The 22,272-nt window shown below is 42.9% G+C and overlaps 1 protein-coding gene across 1 annotated transcript in view; it reads left to right on the forward strand.

Moving 5' to 3' along the window:
- Positions 1–22,272, forward strand: part of KIF26B (kinesin family member 26B) — a 446,437-nt gene that overhangs the window by 232,636 nt on the left and 191,529 nt on the right. The window contains exon 4 of the mRNA XM_012751241.2: positions 5,673–5,839. Within this exon, the coding sequence (XP_012606695.2) occupies positions 5,673–5,839 (167 nt within the window). The remainder of the gene's footprint in view (positions 1–5,672; positions 5,840–22,272) is intronic.

Consider the following 22,272-nt stretch of genomic DNA (forward strand, 5'->3'; position numbering starts at 1 on the left):
ACAGAACCTGTTAAGTGGTGCAATGGATTCATGTAGCCAAGATGGAGCTAAATGCAGGTTTTAATGAGAATTAAATCAGACCAAATCTTGTGGTGAAAATCTAGTCCGCCTAAAGTTTGTGATTAGGACTGCTCAGTGTGTTTTCAGCTGCTGCATTTAGACTATGACAATGACACATAACCAAGATAATGAGTCTTTTCCACTAGGATTTCAGGTTTTTCAAATGTGTTAGATGAATGTTTTGAGGTTTTTGAACCCGAGTTTAATCAGGAAGAATCATGTATCTCACTGCACCATGAGAGAAGAAATAAATTAATAACAGTCTAAAAAGCTTAGAGGTAAACTATGGTCCTTTAAAAATAAGGCTCTTGGTGCAGAATTATGCAGTGAAGTTACAGTTTCCAGAGAACTCCTGCTGTCTTGGGGATGTTCTCTACCAGTGGATTGCAGGGAGCAGGCCCGAGAGCAGCCTGAGTTAGGAAGTGGTCTTGCAGGGGAGAGTTCAAGGGAGGGAAATTGAACTGAGGGGTAGAATGCAGGATGAAAACCACCTCAAGCAGCTTGGAGTCCCAATCTGGGCTCTTCCTTTTACTAGCTGTTTGCCCCTTGGCAAAATAGCTCAGTCTCTCTGACTCTAGGTTCTCTCTTTGGTGAAGTGGCTGAATTGCCTTGGAATCTGGTTTTTGTAGGTGACCGTCTCAGGACTGCAGTGGGGCTCTGTGGGATCTGCTGAAGTCTGCTCTTAGTTCCATCTCGTGGTCACCCCCCTTGGCTTGGGTGCTGGAGAAAGGGCAGGGGTTCTTCGGAACTCATCCCCTTGCCCAGTGGAGTTACAGTAGCCTGGTTTTCAGGGCAGGTTTTACATACAGAACAGAGTCTTTATTATCTGATAGCTAGTAGCAAAAAGCAGGCCCCTCTTACCATTGCTTTTGAAGTATGGCAGGGCCTACTGACTGGTAGGAAAGGCCATTGCCCAGGGATAAAATTCAGAAGCCAAGAGTAGAAGTGCTATCGAGTACATGGTGTGTCCAGTATCATGGAATACAAACTCTTCGGATCTCTTAAGGAAAACAATGGAATGCCACTCCTGAGAACCACTCTGCGTAGTGAGGCTGCGGAATTGAGGGAATTCAGAGAGGGCCTGAGGTATGTGAGCGCTCGTGCGTGTTGGTCTGACAGGATGAAGCTGGCGGGCCCAGGGTCTCCTTCCTTCAGGAACTCATGGGAAGTGACCCAGCTCTAGCACTTCTTCCTCCTCAGGCCTCCACACCCATGCCTGGCACTATGCCGCTCACCACATGGACATTGAACAGGTGGGCATGGACCCCTTCCTTCCTCTAGTACCCATTGAAGCCCCCTTTGACTTAAAGATTTAGATAAAATCACATATTGGAAGCCTCCCCATTACCAAGTCACAGCTAGCATTTCTACACACGTACACACATGCACACCTCATTATTTTATAGAAGGGAGAGAACACATGTCTTTGGCTGACTTGGGTTTTTCTGTCTAGCTTTTTTTCAAATCTCATGAGATACCGATCAGCAATAAAGGGGGTAGACCACATAAGGTCATCCTGTATTCTGTTAATGATGACGTAATTGTCATAGATATGGATTGTTAACCGTCTTTGCTCAACATAAAAGCAATTCAGGGACAAACTGTCACAGTTTCAGAGAACCACAGAAAGAATTTGGATTGGAGAAGTTCTTCCAGAGCTAAATCTCATCTAGTAGGCAATTATTTATTTCTTTGAGTAGTGGGACAGTTCAGCTGTAACCTGAGATATTGTCCTAGGGATAGTTTGCTGGGTTGAGGGAGAGTAAAATCTTGGTAACAAGCAAAACAGTACCTTGGTAAAAAGTTATCCATTAAGACCCAGCACTTTAAAGGCCTACACGCCAGGGTATATATGAAAAATGATAGTTTATCTGACAAGGCGGCACCGTAGCTCAGAATCATCTAAAGCTGCTGTAATTGTTAAAGCAGCTATAGCTGCTTCTACTGAGAGCAAAGCTAGCTCTTCTGTTTTTCAGAATTATAAAGATACAGCTAAAAAGAGATAACAGAAGTTGCTGTTGGACAGATATCTTTTGAACTCTTCTTTAAGATATTGACTGCCAAGGGGTTGTACACAAATGGCAAGAAAAAAAAAGTAAATATTAAAGATACAGGAGACTCTAAGAAATGTTTGCACATGTGCCTTCCACAGTGCCTGGCACATACTAAGCACCCAGTACATGGTGGTTTATGCAAAAGAGTGCCTCATTGTTCATACAAGTGAGCTGCCTCTTTGTTCAGTGGACTGAAAAAGAGGCATCTCCTTGATCCTTAAACTGTCACATAGTGAAGCCAAAATAATACAGTTTGGCAGTGATGAGGATGGGGGGGAAATAATTTTGTAACTTAATAATCAAACAAAATAGAAAAGCAATAAAACTTCAAAAAGAAATGTCTTTTTACTTAATTAAGAAAAGAAAATTTAATTAGATAAGTAGGAGCATTAGAAAGCAAGAATAGCTCAAATTTATTCCCCAAACATTTTTAGAATCTTTGTGTACCCGGCATTGTACTGACCTTGGGGTTCAGTGGTGGGCAAAGCAGCCCTAGACCTACTGACCTGGGGCATTTGTGTAGTGGGAGAAAATGACCTACTATTAGATGTATAATATGAATGAAAGTAAAGACACTGAAGAAAAAGATTGCAGTTCTGTAAAGGCATCCAGCAGAGGAACCATAGCTGGAAGAAGGCTTCTTTGAGGAAATGACATTTGAGCTTGGATCTGAAGGAAAAGTAACAGCATTCCAGATGGACGGAAAAGACATGTGCAAAGGCCCTGTGGCAGGGGGAGCAGGAAGTGTGTTCAAGGACCTTGAGGGAGGCTAGAGCCTGGGAGTGCAAAAGTAAGGGGGAGAAAATTAACAGTCGCAGCAGCCAAAGTGTTGTATATTCTTTCTGAAAGTCAGTAATCCCTAAAGAGGATACTGAGTGTAAATACAAACGAGACATGAACTTTTAGGTGGTGAGAGTCTTTAGGAATAGGCATTGGGGAGGGTTGCCCTCTCCCCATTGTGGAATAAGCAGAACAAACTCTAGAAAATGCTCAAAAGAAACAAATGGCAAAGTGACCTGCCAGGCTCTTATGAGGGAGGATGGAAAGCGCCCCTTTAAGAACAGAAATCATGATACTGACTTTGTCTGGAAAGGGAGGCAGGAAGGGCAACGTGCCTAGGGACACGGGCAATTCTGAATTTATATAATGTTTGGTTTCTTTTAGAAAATATCTTCTAAGGTAAAATGTTAACATTTGTTGATGGTGGTGGATACCCACGTGTATGTTTTACTATTTGATTTTTGGGGCAGGTTGGGGGGGAGGGGATGGGTATATTCACACCTAATGAGTGCAGTGCGCACCATCTGGGGGATGGACACGCTCGAAGCTCTGAGTCAGGTGGGGCAAAGGTAATATATGCAACCTAAACATTTGTGCCCCCATAATATGCCAAAATGGAAAAAATAAAATAAAACAAAAAAGAGGGTGAGGAGCAGTTAGAGGAAGGGAGGAGGGGCTAAGAATCGGGACCTGATCCTGTCTGCAAATTGGCTTGTGCAAATCGCTTCTCTGGTCTTTATTTAGGTGTCTTGTCTATAGAAAGGAATTCTGAAGGTGATGATCTTGGAAATCCCTTCTCGCTCTATAACATTTCATGATTCTAATTTCTAAAAACAATTGGTTATTGAATAATTCTGTGTTAGGCTTCTTGCCATTCACCACACACGTCCCAGCGGCTGGTCTCTGGGTTTGGGAGGACAATCTGTACATGTGGAGGCAGAAGAGTTCCCTTCTCCTCCCTCCAAGCGTTGGATTAGGAATGCAGTAATGAGAAGGAAACAACACAAGCAGGAGATCAGATGAGAGCCACCTTAGTGAACCCATCAAAGTGTATAAGGTGTAACAAACTGCATGCCGTGTTTGTTTACTGGCTCACTGGCTTTTTTCAAATGTCATTGTGTGTCACAGTCAGATGTGTGTGTTAGATTGTAGCTTTTTGATGAAAAAAATGATACCGTGAATTTTGGGTTATATTTTGTGTTTGGACATTGTCCAGGATGACATTATGTACCACGTGGAACTTCATAATTACTGTTTAGTGGGGACAGCAGTGCACATGGTCACATCCTCAGCTCCCAGGTTTTTTTCAGTTGTCCCCTCATCCTGCCTCATTCCTCTGGGACAGAAGCAGCCAATAGAGGGGAGCCCACACCCCACACCCCACGGGCAGGAGAGGGAGCCCAGAGAGAGGGGCGTGGGCTCTCTGCAGAGTCAGCAGGGACTGTCCTTCAGGCCAGCAGCTGCCTTTGCTGCCTTCTCCCCCATTTCTCTTACTTGGGTCAAGTTTCCTTACAATGCATTGAATGAATGAGAATAAGAAAGTGTGTGTTGGCAGAATTTCAGCTGAATAATGCCAAGCCTTTCCGAGTGAGAGCATGAATTTAAGCAGAGCAAAATTTCAAGTCAATGGGACTCAGAGTAATGGCTATTCTGCTAATAATGAAAAGTACAAATGTTTTTATGTTCAAAGGTTAACAAATGGGATTCTCTCACTAGCTTACTGGCCTGCTCAGTTACAAAGTGGAAACTGTTCCGGATCTTTGCTTCATTGCCCTTGTATTTTCTAGGTGATTAGAAACACTTTCCACTTAGCAATTAAGGGTTTGAATGGGCTGGTAACATTTTTTGAACTAAAGTTTCTTCTTTTTTTTAACATAAAATTTTCCCCTTTTACACATAGACTGAAGTTTTAAGTAACAGGTTTTCCAAAAGCACACTTAGACTTTGCCTGCCTAATTATTACATTTGTCATGGGATTAGCACTTTCCAAAAGTCTTTCCACACAGAATTCTCATTTTTCCCAGAACTATAGTTCATCATAGCTTATTATGCAGATTTAGGCAAAATGGACCCAGCCCCATCCACTAGAACTTCCACTATAAAGGCAATCATTTCAAATAAAACAGAAGCCATTTATCTTAATGAACCAGTGGGAAAATGAAGTCTATTGAAATGATCTGGACACTTCAGAAAAACCATTGGTAATTCATGATGGCTCTATTTTTATTCACTTCTCTAAGTTGCCTGTGTTGCTGACTTCTGGTGGCAAAGCACCACTACCAAGCACTATAGTATTTTGTTTAATTCCTTATGTTCTTCATTAGCAGGCTTGCTTCTCCCTTCATAAAACCACACCTTTGCCCCAATCCTCCATTTGAGAGCATCTGGAGCCATTCTGGTTAAGAAACCAGCATTAGTTGATGTTACTGTTCTGGTCTTGGGCTGCAAAAAGTGTGTCGATAATGGTTCATTCTTTCCCCTCCAAATGGAGGGGAGATTGAGACATAATTGAAACTTACAATGTCAGGGGGTAATTTTATTCCATTATTTTTAACGAAAACGAAGAGATACCCCAGCTAAAATGCTGAAAAATAGCCTTCTAGAAGCCCTAAGCACCCCCATGTAACTGCATGCAGGTGGAAAGTAAACCTGTTCTCTCTTGCCTTCCTCCTCCTTCCCCATACTTTTGGCCCGGTCACCCAAAGAGAGGGATGCGTCAGTGGTCGGGCAATGCAGTGGGCCGCAGGTAATGAGCTCAGTATCCACTTTCCTTGTCAGATCTCTCAGCTGATGACAGAGAGTGGCCGGGAGGGGCTGACAGAAGCAGCACTGAACCGCTACAATGCAGACAAGCCTTCCGCCAGCAGCGTCCCAGCCTCCCAAGGCTCCTGCGCCGCCAGCGAGACTTCCACGGGCACCTCGGTGGCCGCCTCCTTCTTCGCACGGTAAGAGAGGTCTTCAGATCCGTGTTTCTTTCAGATGAGCCCGTCTGCTTAGCCTCTCGCATGGACCAGTCCAGCTAAAACACTACAAAGAGTTTTGGGCCATTCTTTGACTTCACCCTTTAAGACGGAGTTTCTCCATGTTGGCCCTATTTGGGACCAGATCACTTTGTTGTGGGGACCGCTGCGTGTTGCAGGATGTGTAGTAGCATCCTTGGTCTCTACCCACTGGATGCCTCCTCCAGTTGTGACTACCAAAAATGTCTCCAGACACTGTCAAATGTCCCCGGGGTTGAGAAACACTGCTCTGAATTTACGTGGCTCTAAAGATGGTCCTCCTTGGGACGAGGACTTTAGTAGGTGTAGTGCTGTGGCTGGCGTTTCTAGATTTATCTTCTCTTTATAAAAAATGAACTGCTTAAAAACTATTAGATAGATGGTAATTGTTTTCCTTCTTCACAGACTAGCTGGATAGTTATCAAATACTATTCAGCTAATCTTGGAAACTTTGAAAAAAAACACAAGGAACAGAAAAGGTATTTCAACAATGTTTTCTGCCTAATTTTAGCAACATGGCAGAGACAGAGCAGGAGACAAGGAACAGCTGAGCAGGAAGAACTGCAGCGATTGTCTAATTCCTTCTCCTTATTTTATGAATGAGGAAACTGAGGACTAAGAAAGTTCAGCTATGAGTTAGTTAATAGCAAAGCCAGAAATAGAAGCCAGATTCCTCTACTTTTTTCTCTATGACTCATTTTTTATTTGATACTTGGAACTTAACCTTAGGAAACTTTCTCTACCTAAAATTTGCAAGCTCCTGAGGAAATAGAATGTAGAGTAAGTACAGTAGCACCAGACATGAAATTAGAAGCCTCATTGGGTTCAAGTTCCAGCTCTGCCTCAGTTTCCACATCTATAAAATTAGGATAACACCTACTCTGCAGGATTCTGTGAAGATTGAAATAAGATGATTGAAAATTATAAAGTACTGTACAAATGTTAATTCCATATGGAGTTAGATAGTATGTTGCCAGAAAGGAATATTGTATGGCTTTTCTTGTTATCCTTCTGAATAGTAAGATACAAAACACAAATATGAGGAAGGGGCTCTGTTTAGGAGAGCAGGAACAGAGAGCTAATATCCTGGATTAAGATACCATAAAGGAAGCACATGGGGCTTATTGAAAGATTGGCTTTGAGGGTCTGATTGTACTTTGGTGCCATGTTTATTGTCTTTTGAACACTGCGGCCAACTTGAATGTGTGGGAAGTAGCAGGAAATATGTATACACTGGCCACCCAACAACGGGGCCGTTGTGTTAACTCTGTCTATACGTGGAACCTCTGTGTTGTCCCGGGCCATTGAGCAGGGATCCCAGGAACCCTGGGAGGTCATGTTCATACTATTTGGGTGGACCATTTGATTATAGGATTTTTTCACGATAATCATTGCTTATAAAACACATTTGAAACTAGTGGGCCATGCAATTGTTTGAGAAGATGAATAGAACAAGAACAAAAAACCCAACTTGTTGAATGTTACAGATGTCCACTTTTCTCCTTTTTAAACATTTTTTGATTGACTAACAAAAATTATATATATTTATGGTATACAATGTATTTTGAAATAGTATATATTGTGGAATTAGCCTTTCATTTTAAATGTTTGCTTTTCAGAACTGTGGGTAGAAGTCTGGGTAGGACCTTGTTGCATCTCAAATTCAGCGTCTGTAAAAAGAATTCCAATTCTGAATAAGCAATGATGCCTTTGGACAGTGTCGCTCCAGGTGTGGTCTGTGTACCGATGCTGGTCCACCTACAGTTACTGGTCTGGGATGAGTATAGAAATTGACAAGAACCATTTAGGAATATCTGTTGACAGAGTAACTTTCTATCTGTTGAATCTAAGGATAAAAAATTGGGGCTTGTATTTTGTGTGTAATTAGAAATAAGAGAATAAGTGGTCCTTTAGCACAGTTTGAGAAGAACTGCTGAAGAGAATGATGGAGCCCAAAGCACCTGTCCTGTCCTTTTATGCCTCTCTTGCCAAAATTTCTTTATATCTTTGAATAATCAGCATCTTAGTAGCTGTCCTTGCTTAAGAATTTCAATACCCTATTATTTGGAAAAACACTTTTTCTGGAAAAAATAAATAACAATGGACCCAAAAAGAGATTGGCAAGTAGATCCTCAAGTTAGTTAACTATTTTGCGCTGGTTTTGAACATAAAACAAGGAGGACTCTCCTTTACATGATTTTCACATTAATAGGAAGTGGTGAAGTAGGGTGTGATTAGATTTTCTCATTTGTTGACTGTTCACTTTGGACAAAGATTTACTTAATTACGTACTTCACCTTAAAACATATGAAGTGCACGAAACCAATAAAAACTCTTGGGTGAGACCTTAGCTTTGTAGGTAGAGGCAGGGGAATCTTCATTTTTATTTGAAAAGCAGCGAGCCAGTTTTGGATTATGCATAGAATTGAACCCTGGAAAATAAAATGAAACTATTGGATGACTTTATATCTTCACATTGATTTTTCTTTCCCACATAACCATTAAAGATTGTGTTTTTTTTTTTTTTTTTATTTATGGAGAAAATGAGCCGCTGAAAGATTTTCATTCTACATTCAGAGCAAGTGTTTGAAAAATGGTGAAAATTGCCAGTGATTACATGAGCCTTTCAAAGACAATTTCGAGTTTTGGCAGAATGGGTGTGGCCGGCTCTGTGGAGTTAGAGCACGTGGACTTTCTGTTCTGCCCGCAGACATCACTTGGGATTGGAATATTTTGTGTTTATAGCTTTTATGTTTAGTTTCCATCTTTTCTACTAAATTCAAATGAAATTTTCAAGCAAAATCATGTTAAGGGCATTTTTGATTATCAATGAATTTTATTGAAATTTGCCTTATTTTCTTCATGGAAGAAAATGCCTTTCCATTCTGTTTTCATGGGTTCTGATGACTTCAGATTACTCACTACCTTCAAATTCATGTTCCAGAATATGTTTGCTCATTATTGGGTCCATCACATTAGTTAGAGCTTCTCTTTCTCTCTCTCTCTCCCCCTTCTCTGTGGTATTAAACTTAAAAAATTTTTTTTGACTAATACAAATTGTATAAGTTGATGGTGTACAATGTGGCATATCACATATGGCACTCAGATGCTGGGCACCCAGCTGTCCGGGTGGGTGGGGCTTATATCTGGCCCACCCTCTGCAGGCCCTCTCTTCCTTCCCCTTATTGACCCTCCTTGTGAAGACTCTGACTTTATACAATTTTTTACTATTGATTAAAAATACATCTTGGGTTGGGAATTTTCTGGGTAAATTTTGATATTCACTTCTGTATAACATTGGCCTCAGATCTATTTTATGGGGTCCATGTGCTCTGCTTTCTCTTTCTCACTTGCCAAGTGTTCATTATTTCCTCCCACCTCCTCTTCCACCTCCTTGCCATTGGCCCACACTCATTCTTTTCTCAGAGATGTTATGTTTTCTGTCCATCTCTTGTGCTATTTCTTCAATCTTTGTTTTTAAACGGCTCCTTGTATTACCTAGCAGTGTTCTCCAAACCTCTTGAGCGTGTCTTTGACTTTCATGACTGATGTAACTAGTATCCCCTTGAGTCTAGAGGTTGCCGTGACACTAAAACCAAGACCTGCTTGGGTCTCGGGGTCAGGGGATAAGCTGAACAGAGAGGCCTGACCCCTGGCTCCAAGGCCCTGCCTTCAGGACCACATGGCTCCTCTTGTCAACTCCTGTTTGTCCTGCTGTTAGTGCTATGTATACACATGCCACCGCATGGACAGCTATTACTGGGATGATGACTGTCATTTCCATGTTCTTGCTGACAGCCAGCTTAAATAGCACCTTGTTGTGCTGCTTCCAGCAAGTGCTTTTAATATATAATCTCGTACAGTGAAGGCTTCCTTTAGTCCCTGGGCACTTAACACGTAACAGTGGTACTTGGTTGTATGCCAGGAGTTTATTAAGTCAAAGAAGGATGAGAGGGAGAGTGGAACTGCTCACACTTCTTTTGTCCTTTTGTCAGGTACAGTTCCCTTTAGGGATGCTTGCATCTTCTCATTAGAGATACATCAACAACATTACAGAGAGAGACTATCCTAAACACACCACAATTGGTCTCAAATGATCTAGGAGGAGAAAAATGGAGCCAGGTGCATAAGATCCAACTCTTAGGCATCAATTTGCTATGGAGAAACAGGGCATAGTTCCTGCCTCCAGTTTTACAGCTCTGGACAGTTAATTTCCAGCACTGTGTCCATTAGGATAGAAGGACACCCTTACCTCTGCCCCCTAAACAAAGCCTAAGAGCTTTTAGGAAATCATATTACAGAGCTTGTCTATATTATTATTATTATTTTCGTTTATTGTTTTGTTTTTACCCAAGCATATGATACCTACCCTCGTTTCCCCCAGCCACCTCAGCCAGGGTCCCATTCTTAATTGGTGTCTATTCTTTTCCCGCTTTCTCCCATTCCAGCTCTGCCTATTCCATGGCTTCCCATCGAGGCGAGGCTGCCATTGAGCTTCCTACGGGACACTTGTGGTCAGGGCCAACATGCATAATTATGCCCATTTGCTCATGGAACGGGGACATCCAATTGTCGGGGTGCGGGGGGCTTAAATCCAGCTGACACTGCGCTGGCCCAGCTGCGCTGCCTCCCGGTGGCTCTGTCTGCAGAGAGGGTGTCTTTCTCAGTGGCACACGAAGTCTGGGCTCACGCTGTTCCAGCCATTCCTGCGTCCTTCCCTAGTGGCTAAGCAGTGTCGGGGCAGAGATCTTCGAAGGCCTAGATTGGAAGCCAAACACCCACTCTCTGGGTTTCCTGTTTGTTTATTTCTGATGGGTCATAGCTTTACTTTTCTTAGAAAAGACTCCATGGACTTCTTGGAAAAAGGGCTCTTACTCATGTATATTGATGTGAATTTTCAGGAATCATAGTTATATGAATACAGTTTCACTTTAACTCACCTCAGTTGCTGTATGAAAGGAAAACATTAAGCAGCAGCCAAGTATATATTTAGTGCCATCAGATTTCAAGGGCCCCAGGAAAGAGTTTCAGGTGTTTGCTGCATGAAGTACGTCCTTAATTGCTTATAAGAGACAGCGAAAGTACTGAAGAAAATGTGGCCATAATTCAATATCTACACTATTATCCCTTGTGTTAAAAAGTCCTAAATCACCTCAAAAAGATAACCCTAACATCCAATATGCAACCCCAGGACTGTTCTATTTTGGGGTGTACAGACTGTAACAGAAATAGCATTCATGGTGTGATACACCATTCTGGGCTGGTGATCTGTACTAAAGAAAACCACTAGTGTTCTCAGCCCCCTTCTCATCTCCTGCTTCAGGGAATGTGTCAAATGGGGCATTTTCTGATTAAACAAGTCCTTTGTCTGACTGATGGCTTCTTGGGGTGTTGGCAGTCAGCTCACAACATCTGGGAATCATTTGCACAGCTTCGCCTGGGTTGAAAACCCAATTCATGTTTTGGTGTGGATGTGTGAAGGCAGAGCCATTTCAGTGAGCCTCCAGGATCCCAGTGATTCATTTTATTTTTATGAGACAGAGTCTCACTTGGTCACCCCAGGTAGAGTGCAGTGGCATGCATCATCATAGCTCACTGCAACCTCCAACTCTTGGGCTCAAGTGATCCTCTTGCCTCAGCCTCCTGAGTAGCTGGACTACAGGCACACACCACGATGCCTGGCTAATTTTTCTATTTTTAGTAGACATGAGGTCTTGTTCTTGCTTGGGCACTTGTTCTTTAGTAGACACAAGGTCTTGTTCAAGGCTGGTCTTCAACTTCTGAACTCAAGTGATCCTCCCACCTCGACCTCCCAAAGTGCTAGGATTACAGGCGTGAGCTGCCGCTCCTGGCCAAGATCCCAGTGATTCTTGTCAAATAATCTCAGGGTTAGGCTTTCTAGTTCTTATTGCACATTTTGAGTGTCTGTTGTTACTGATGTTTGGGGTCTGTCGGGGAGAAGGATATTGAATAAAGCAAACAGAAAGATATGGAGTAGCCCAAGGTTGAAGCCTCAGCCTGTCATTGACATTCTGATTTTGGGCAAGTGACGTAACCTCTCTCTAAGCTTCAGTTTCTTCTGTTAAATAGAGGTTGTCCTACCTAGGATTATGGTGAGGATTAAATGAAAATGTGATGAAGTACTTTTTAAACTTCTTCTAAACCTTGGAGATGATTGTTAGGATGGTACTTGTAACACGTTCTGTCCTTAGCTGAAAATCCAATGAATTCTCAACATTCTCTGTTGAGTAGATGACTTTTGTCATGCCCACCTTTACAGTGTCTACATGGCACTTTGTAGTCCTGCCTAATGACTACCGAGGCCTTCAGTGGCCATTGTAAAGATTGGGGGCTGAAGAGAGGGGGATTGGGTGACATGGAATAAATCTGGAAAGAGTAGAACAGACACTTGTGCACTGAAGGAGAAGACCATAGATGGGGAGAAAATACAGTTTTATCCAGCATATATTTCTTTAGTTTGTTTCCTAGTCTACACTTCTATCATCACCCTAGTGCAGTACCTCTAGAACTTGTTTCCTTTCTTCAGTACGTACTTCTTTTTTTTGAGACAGGGTCTTGCTCTTTCTCCAGGGCTAGAGTGTGGTGGTGTCATCATAGCTCACTGTAGCCTCAAACTCCTGGACTCAAGAGATCCTCCCGCCTCAGCCTCCTAAGTAGCTGGGACTACAGGCACACGCCACCATGCCTGGCCAATACTTACTCATTCAAAAATGACCATAGCCTACATTTATTGAGGTTTAAATGTTTATGCCACCACTCTTCTGAGTTCTTTTTGTTTGTTTGTTTTGAGACAGAGTCTCGCTTTCTTGCCCAGGCTAGAGTGAGTGCCATGGCGTCAGCCTAGCTCACAGCAACCTCAATCTCCTGGGCTCAAGCGATCCTGCTGCCTCAGCCTCCCGAGTAGCTGGGACTATAGGCATGCACCACCATGGCCGGCTACTTTTTTCTATATATATTAGTTGGCCAATTAATTTCTTTCTATTTATAGTAGAGACGGGGTCTCGCTCTTGCTCAGGCTGGTTTTGAACTCCTGACCTCGAGCAATCCACCTGCCTCAGCCTCCCAGAGTGCTAGGATTACAGGTATGAGCCACCGCGCCTGGCCCTGAGTTCTTTATATACATTTAGTATTTGAAAGCTCCCATGAGTTGGTCCTGTCATTATCCCATTGTTTAGATGTCAAAACAGAAGCACAGAGAGGTGAAGTAACTTGACCAAGTTCACATGGTTGTAGGCAACGAGTAGGTATGTGAACCAGGCTATCTGATTCTACAGCCCATGAACCAGAATGTAAGCTCCAAAGGGTGGGGACATTTGTCTCTATGTGCTTGGCTGAAGCCCCAGTACCTAAAAGAACACTCAAGAAATGTTTGTTGGCCAGGCACGTTGGCTCACGCCTGTAATCCTAGCACTCTGGGAGGTCGAGGCAGGCAGATTGCTCGAGGTCAGAAGTTCGAAACCAGCCTGAGCAAGAGCGAGACCCCGTCTCTACTATAAATAGAAAGAAATTAATTGGCCAACTAATATATATAGAAAAAATTAGCCGGCCATGGTGGCGCATGCCTGTAGTCCCAGCTACTCGGGAGGCTGAGGCAGCAGGATTGCTTGAGCCCAGGAGATTGAAGTTGCTGTGAGCTAGGCTGATGCCATGGCACTCACTCTAGCCTGGGCAACAAAGGGGGACTCTGTCTCAAAAAAAAAAAAAAGGAAATGTTTGTTGAATGATCAAATGCTGTTAGCCACTATGTTCTCCTGCCTCCAAACTCAAGATAGGCTGTAATGTGTAGATGATCATGGAATAGTCTCAACGTGAGGATGGTGAGTGAGACCAAAGTAGAGAATGGATGCAAAGTGTACCCCAGAAGCTGTAGGGGGAAACATTTTGACCAGCTATTCTTTAATCTTCTGATTTTTTCAAAATATTGCTTCCTATCTCAGTAAAAGCTAAAGGTTTTTCAATGACTTCCGAGGCTCTCTCTCCATACCATCTGTCCTCTCCCCTCTTCCTCTGCCACCTGCCCTCTTGCTTACTCTGATCTAGGCATACTGACCTCTTGCTTTTCCTCAAAAAACGCCAAGACCATTCCCTCTGCCCTTCCTCTAGATACCGGAGTGGCTCAACCTGCTCTGCCTTCAGGTCTTTGCCCAAATGCCACTTTCAAGGTGAGGCCTTCCCTGACCTCCTTATTTAAAATTGCACTCATCCTACCTCTGTAACCCCTACCCCCACATAATACCTTCTATATCATGAACATTTGTGGAATGAATGAACTCCAGACAAAAGGGAAACAAGCGACTGAGTCTCCAGATTGTCCTCCACTGAAGTTCTTTGAGACGTTTGCATATTTTCCCACAAACGACATGCTCAGGAATTAAACTATTATTTTAGCTTCAGGATGTTTTGGGGGAGATAGCATTGTAACAAAGCATGAAAAAACCCCATCGTTGTAAAATTGAGATTGTTATTAAAGTCTAAGTACCTGGTTGTCATTTCAAGAGGAGGATTTGTAAGGGATGGGAGAAGGGATGCCGCCTGGGATGAGAAACCAAAGAAAGAGTTAAAACAGAGAAAAGAGTTATTAGTTACAGGACTGGCGCAAACAAAGTGGGCTCTCTATCTTTTTCCTGTCTTGTTGAAAACCTGTCTTTTCCTCTCTTGAATAAACTTCTTTGCTTCCAGTCCCTCTGCTTTGATTTATTATTTTAATTCTATAGCTGTCTTAGTGAAGTATGTAAAGCATTCAGGGATAAAATCATGTGGAAGACATTATAGAAACTAAAGATGTATTATATTATGTGGTGTTGGGTAGAGGTTCTGTATGCTGATGAATCATATGTTGACGAAAACACAGATCTGTCCATGACATTGTCTGTTGGCTGAATGTGAAATTGGCTCCTCATTGAGGGTGTAGGAAGGAGGAATTTTAAGGGAGACTGCTATAATAATTTGGTTAGAAATAGGTGGAACTAAAACATAGAGAGATGTAGTTGACATTTCTGCTTTTTCTACTGAGAAATGTCCCTGAAGGTGGGATTTTTATTTTCTTGCCTCTAAAATGGAAATAATGAATGTTTCTATTTCTTCTATCTGATTACTCTCTGATGAATGTTTCTATTATTTTTATCTGATTTCACAAGAAGTGGAACTGAGTCTAATCCTTCCTGCTGTACTTTGCATCAAGCCTGTTACATAGTAGGAGCTCAGTAAATGAATGTTGAAAGAATGAGTCAACCATGCTGGAAAGCATAGGTCTGTCTTGCTTTTCAAAAGAGTCAAATACTTAAAAGAAGCTACGAGATTGTACTTGAAAATAGCACAATTTATTGTAGAGCCCAAGTCCTCATCATGCCAGGTACCTAGTATTAGTGATAATAAATGGAATATTTTTCATTATTGATTTCAACATGGTTAGACTCAGAAGTACACTATTTCTGATAATCATCTATCATTTTCTTTAGTGTATGCAAAAATGATCTTAGTATCACATTGTAGTAGATGCTTTTTTCCTAGCACCTGGTGTGCTTGTTCATGAAGTACACTGAAATTCGGGAAATATAATTTCAAGAGCCTAGAAATAATAGCCCATGTCATTTTCTTGGCATCTTCCAAAACCAAAGCTTTAAGAGTCCATGGTCTGTCCTTTTAAGCCCCAGCAAAGGAAAGAAAGGGCTTTGGCGTTGACAAAGAAAGAGCAATTGTCTCAGGGGCCTGTAGTGACAAAGGATGTAATCAGCGCCAGGCCAGCCACTTTGAATAATAAAAAAAAAAGAGCAAAAATAAACCATCACTCAAAATTTATTTCTAGTCTTTTAAGCGCTTCAAAATATAAATGGGGTTCATTTTTCTCAAATTTCCATTTATTATCATAGCTGTCTCTCTGCTGCTCATGTGAAACTAGCAAGGTGCCATTTGTGGGGAAAACAGTATTTTTTAACCTGGCTATCTCGAATTTTAGAGGCACTTTCTAGGGAAGACAAGCACACTTAGTGGTCTTCAGTTCCTATACCTACTCTCACCACCTAAAATTGTTTTAAAATAAAAATAAGACCTTGTCTCCACCCTTGAAGGAACTCCAGGGATCAGGTTAAAAATTGGGAGAGGTGGTGAAAAAGAGAACCAGTGAGTCCCAGTGTGTCATGACATCTGCCCTGGTGAGGGTCCAGCCTGCTGTGAGAGCCTCCTTTCTCCCCTCCTCTGCAGGCCCATCACACACCACTCTCTCCAAGTCCCCAGGAATTCACAGGAAGAATCTAGTGGCTGCAGCAGGTACCATTGGTCCCTCTTCCCGATCCCCTGGCCACTCATCATTCTTTGCACAAAACCTTACCGCTCCGAGGCCCAGCACCTGTGGCTCTGCCCAGGGGTCTTCTCTAACTGCTGGAGCCGCCTGTACCCATGCATGGGGCGGGCCAGAAGTGCCAGGCAGTTCATTCCTCTTGGGAGCAGCTCCAGATAAAACTGGCGGGAGTTGGTGAATAAGCGCCCCAGCTCTCTTGTCCCTTGGTTGGGATTGCTCTGGACGTGGTCTACCCTGTTTCTCAGATTTCCTAAGTAGGATTGTGCCCAAGTTGCCCACATCTATAACCTGCTTGATGACACAGCCTCTGGTATCTTCCTTCCTTCCTGTCTCACTTCCCCACTCTCCTACAGCTGCCTCCTGGAGTCAGTCACCTACGAGTTAACACCACTGGCACCCTTATCCCTGTTCAAGGATGCCTCTGAGGGAACTTAGTGTAAGACACTGGCAGTACATCCTCATTCATTCATTCATTCATTCACTCATTCATTCATCTATCCATGCATCCATACAGCAAGTATTTGGCAAGCCCATGTTACATGCCAGGCATTGTATTAGACACTAAGGGTAGCAAGAGAACAGCCACTGCCATCAGGGAGCTTTCAGTCCAATTGGACAGCCAGTCCCATTATAGGACAGTTAGAAACCACACGGAAGTTCAGGACAGAGAAATTCACAAGACTGCCCAGTATTACTCTCCCTGGGTCATTAGGTTGTTTAGAAATTACAGCCTATTTCCAGCACATATTAGCAGAAATTGTCATATTTGTTCATTTGCTTACCAGTTTATTTCCTGGATCCCCTCCTAGAACTAAGATCCATGGAAAAGGGCACTTGCCTAGCTTGTCCCAATGTTACAACCTCAGCTCCTCGAGCGGGGTGTAGGCACATGGCAGGTGCACGATGAACCTTTGGCGAGTGTCTCAGAATCATCATGGAGTCTGCCATGGAGGGTTCGTCAGCCTCCTCCTGTCCTTCCTGGGGGAGTTTCGTCCGTGTTGAAATATAACTAAGTCCCACCCTGAGTGTAGTGTTTCTGGTGCACTATGGAAGCCTCTGCTCAGGGCAGGGGACAGAATGAGTGTGCTACTGCCCTGAAGCCAGAGGAGCTTCCTTCTTGGGAACAAAGTACTTTTGCCCTACCGTCCTCTAAGGTGAGCGTTTTCCTTTAACATAAAGAATTACTCAGTTGAAAGAAATTTTCTTCCAAATAGCCTGCTGAGTTTCTTTCCTTATTTTCTTTGTACACCAAATACTAAATTCTCAGTTGGGATTTTGTCCATGAAACACCCTTTTGCAGCCTCCCACCTGAGCCTGCGTGATGCCGAGTGATGAACCTCTGACACAGCTGCATGGCCCCCTTTGTTGTCAGTGGTGACAGTGGAAAGGGCAGCTTGAATTTGGGATGTAGACATTTGTCAACAGGCTCAGAACTGACAGGCTCAACTGTCCACCGTCCTCCCCTCTGTGGTGTGCAGAGCTGACTCGCGTGACTGTGGGGGTTGGTTCGTCCAAAATCGGCAGGGCTAGAAATTCCAGCACGAGTTGATGTTGCAGCCTTGAGTCCCGAGGCAGTCTGGAGGCAGAATTCCTTCCTCTTCTGGGGCGCCTCCGCCTTTTCTCTGAAGGCCTTCAGCTCATTGAATGAGGCCCACCCACCTTATGGAGAGTAATCTACTTTCTCAGAGTCTACCGATTTTAAATGTTAATGTCATCTCGAAAATACCTTCACAACAACATCTACACTGGTCTTTGACCAAAGAACTGGGCACCATAACCTATGCCAAGTTGACACATGAAATTAACCACCACACCTGGACTCAGTACTCAGTTGAATATGAAAATAATTTGCATTCAGTCCAATTCACCTGAGACTGGCTGAGGTCGCTCCTGGCACTTGGTTCTCAACATTCAGGCTACTGAGGTGATGCATCATTCCCTCCTTCTGCTGACCTCCAGTCTTCCTTCCTTTGTTCCTCAGGGTCCCCACCTGTTAATATGTTCAACAGAATCCCATGTCTTGGGTAAATCAGGGAATCTCATATCATTTATTAAGATGCTGAGCATTTAGTTTTAGCTTTCACACTAAAGATAGAGAAAATAAAAATAGATACCATTAATCTTTACACTTCTCCTGTGGTCCTGATTGCCAACCGCAGCCGCAAAGATCCGTGGTGGATTTACTGCTTTGCATATACTTTATTTCCTTTAAACCTGGGCATCTGAGGAACGTTGATTTATGGAGCCTAGATCCTACTTGGTTGGTGGGTGGGAGGAGGGAAGGTGAAGTGTTGTTCAAGCTGCAGTAAATTTAAACATCACTAGTATTTCTTTACACATTCAAGGGGAAAAAAATCCCAACTTAAGTCTATTGCTACAGGAGCTCATAAATTAAAAATAACAGAACTATTTCCTATGCACCTGGAGCTTTAGAATTACAACCTGTTAATTCTGTGATTGCCCCCTTCACAAAAGAGGCATTGAGGGTGACAACTCAAACAAGGTCTCCACTATGGCTCTGAAATCCAAGCAATAATTCACCTCGTGTCTTTTGACCCTTGCTTTAGAAAATATTTCAAGATAAGGGAAGTCACTTACCTGAAGCATAGAGTCTAAGAATTGAGTGTCATTGTGTTTTTCCTCTAAGCTTTCTCTCTTATTACTCTTCACTTTTCTCTCTGTCTCTCTGTCTCTCTGTCTCTCTCTCTCTCTCTCTCATTTTGGCTTTTTATTTTACATAAATTTTAAAATAAGTCTAACAGCATCAGAAAACAAAACACAGGAAAGTCATCTTTACTTTCCACTATGTTCTGAGCCATAAATTCCTCCATGTACTCAAATAATACACCCCAGCTGGGCTGGTGGGATGAATTTGATTAGCCTCTTAAATGTTTTAGCACCTGTACTCTTCAGAGCTTCCAAGAGTGGGGAAATTGTTTCCTCCCATCCCTATGGGATTGCTTTTGACCTGGGCCATATAGCTTTTATATGCCACTTTGTAGACATTAAGACTGAGCAGTCCTGGTGGATGAAGAAAATTCAAAAGACGTACAGACACAATTTCAAGACCCCATGCATTTTTATTCCCCCTTACTCTTTGAGAACTATGTTTACTTTCATTGAGAAGATGCATAAATAAAGGACATAAAGAGGATGTAATTTATTTAGATTTTCGGAAAGTCTTTAAAAATATGTCATATCAGGGGCAGTAGAATTGAGTTTTCATTCCCATACCATCCAGCCTTTTCACTCCTAGGTATTTACCAAAAAGTGACAAAGGCTTATGTTCACAGCAGTATTGTTAAAGACTCAAACTGGAAACTACCCAAATATCCACCAACTGATAAATGGATAAACAAAATGTGGCTATCCATTCAATGGAATGCTCTTTAGAATACTGAAACTATTACTACATGCAACAATGTGGATAAATCTCACAATAATTACGGTAAGTGAAAGAAACCAGACTCCCCCTCTATAAACAGAAGACTCCACATGATAAGATTTCATCCATATAAAAGTATAGACAATATAAACTAATACAATATAAACTAATACTTGATCCAAGAGATCAAGATAAGAAAGTGCCATGGGAAATGTCCAAATTTGTACAAAAGAGTAAATTCTTCCAAGTAATAAAACATCATCAAGGTAGAATGGACAAGGGATGAGATGAGGCAGAGGAGCTTTCATGAGAGCAAGGAGAAACATTTTGGGTACAATAATTCAAACTATTCTTATGAGATGATAGAAGCTGAGAAACTTACTAATGGAGGAAGGGAACTTAAGGACTTAGCTGCCTAAAGATTCAGTCTAAGATTACGGCTGGGAAACAATAACAAAACCTGGACATTATCAGGAAGAATATTGGAAACAAAGTGAAAGGCATCATCGTACCCTTGGACAAAATAAAACTTTGTTTGAACCTAGAAGTTCTTATGAAGTTTTGATAGGTATACATTAAAATATAAAAGGGAAGCAAAAAGCATTAGGGGGTAAAGGGACTTCTGCTTGGGAATAGGCAGTTGGAAGAACTCCATAGTCTGGATGTGACAAGACCTAGGAGAGAATCTGAGTAGCTCATTTGACCTGTGGATAGATTATTCATTAAGTCTTGGAATTATCTCTTAAAACCGGGAATAAGCAGCCTTAGGGAAAAACAAAACAAGCTGTATTGCACATCCTAAGACATAGTTGCAACCGAGAATATAAATGTGCAGGTCCGGATTCATTCCCAGATGGTAGGCTAATTTGAAGCTATTAGACAAAGCTAGAAGTGTTTGGGGGCAAATCCCCAACTTCTGACTCCATCGAGGGTCACAACCTGCCTCTCTTGCACAGGAAGAGAAGGAATTCTCAGCTAAATACATCAGTACTCCAGTCCAATATAATGGCTGTGCTCGTCTGTTTCTGAAATAGTCTTTTCTGCATCATTTCTAAAAGTGGCTGTATTATTCTGAGCAAGTAACAAATCAGCTGACATAAGTGCTTGAAGTTGGCTGAAAGCCAGTGAGGATTGAGAAGTCCCATCGGCAAGTCCAGGTTGGACATGTAACGGGCGTTCTCCAGTAGGAGACGGACTCCTGGGCAGGCTGGTGTGGAATGACTTCTGGCATCCCACGTTTTGGACGTGACTGTCAGCATAGCAGATGCTCAGCATTTCCCCCCAGCACCTGGGTTGTTTCATGCCCAAAAGGAGGCAAGACAGGAAGGTATAAAAATCCAAATCAGTGCAGTCACTCAGAAAAAGGACAGGTGATAGCTTGGCGTTCTCTTGTTGGCTTCCTGAGGAATTCCAAAGTGGCACTTTGGGATTGTGAACTCCAGCCATCTGCGTGCTCGGAACCTGGAGAGCAATGCAGCTGGCATCTACCACCGTAATTAAGAGGGTGCGGCACATGTAGACATCACTGCCCAACGTTAATCACCAGGAAGGAGCTGAGTGTGAGATTCACATTTGAAAGTGAAGATACAGGAAGCCCGATGGCTCCCAAAGGACACAGCCGGGTTTGCCTTTGTAAGAGAAATGGAAGAGTACAGTTTAAAAAAAAAATACTGACTTTTTCCCAAGATATCTGTCCCTCGGCCACAACTAAATAAGAGAGGCTCTTTCTCTGTTGCTGGCATCTTGTTTGCTGTGATTATAGAATTTTCTGATGCTCCATGACGGTCGGTGCTTCCTTGTCCTCCCCCGTATTTCATCTGCCGGCTCCTGGGAGCGCAGGTTCCAGTTCTCTCGGCTAACGAGTGTGTGACTCTGACAGTAACGAGCAGCGAAGAGCGACCCTGAGAGGGGAACAAGAATAGGATATTCCTGTACTTTATGTGGAGATTGATAATCAAGGCTAACAATCCCGGCAGAAGGTGAACAACACATTAAACAGAGGGGAAAAGATAATAAAATATCGCCTGCTGCTTAACAATCGCTGGGTGGAAAGATTCCCTGGAACTGTACAGCTGCTGCACTTGATGGCTCATAAAGCCTCAGTAAAGTCCGTCAAGGGCCTTTTTTCTTGGTGAGGGACCATTTTTTTCATGCAGTTATGATAGCATCTGGTTCCTGTCCTGGAAGTGCAGAGAATCCACAGGCGCAGGCAGACGGAGGCAGGGAAGAGCCCCGCCGCACAGGCATCTGGCTCCTTTGATGGGCCTTGGGTGACTTCTGATCTAGAGGGCATTGTCGTAAAAATACAGATTGAGATTTAGCAGGTAGTCAGTGAGCACCCGCTATGTGCCAGGCATGGGGTTAGGTTATCTCATTAATCCTGACAGCTGTGAGGTCAGTATTATTGTTGTGAAAAAAACAATACTATGGAAAACAGAGAACTAGGCTACTTAAGGAACATCCAGGTCACACTGCTGGCAAGTGACAGCTGAGATTCCCAAGCCCGGTGGCCTTTCCCCTGTTGCTGCAGAGATGGAGGAAGAGGCCAGACGTGCTTCCTGCCTGTGTGCTGGGTATGTGCGAAGCACTTGCTCCCTGGGGCCCCATGCATGTGTGTGTGGAGAAGGGTGCTATTTTCCTGATTCTCAGAATAAATGGTGGGGGTCCTCAGTGACC

The sequence above is a fragment of the Microcebus murinus genome, chromosome 19 (genome assembly GCF_040939455.1).
Source record: "Microcebus murinus isolate Inina chromosome 19, M.murinus_Inina_mat1.0, whole genome shotgun sequence".
NCBI lineage: Eukaryota > Metazoa > Chordata > Mammalia > Primates > Cheirogaleidae > Microcebus > Microcebus murinus.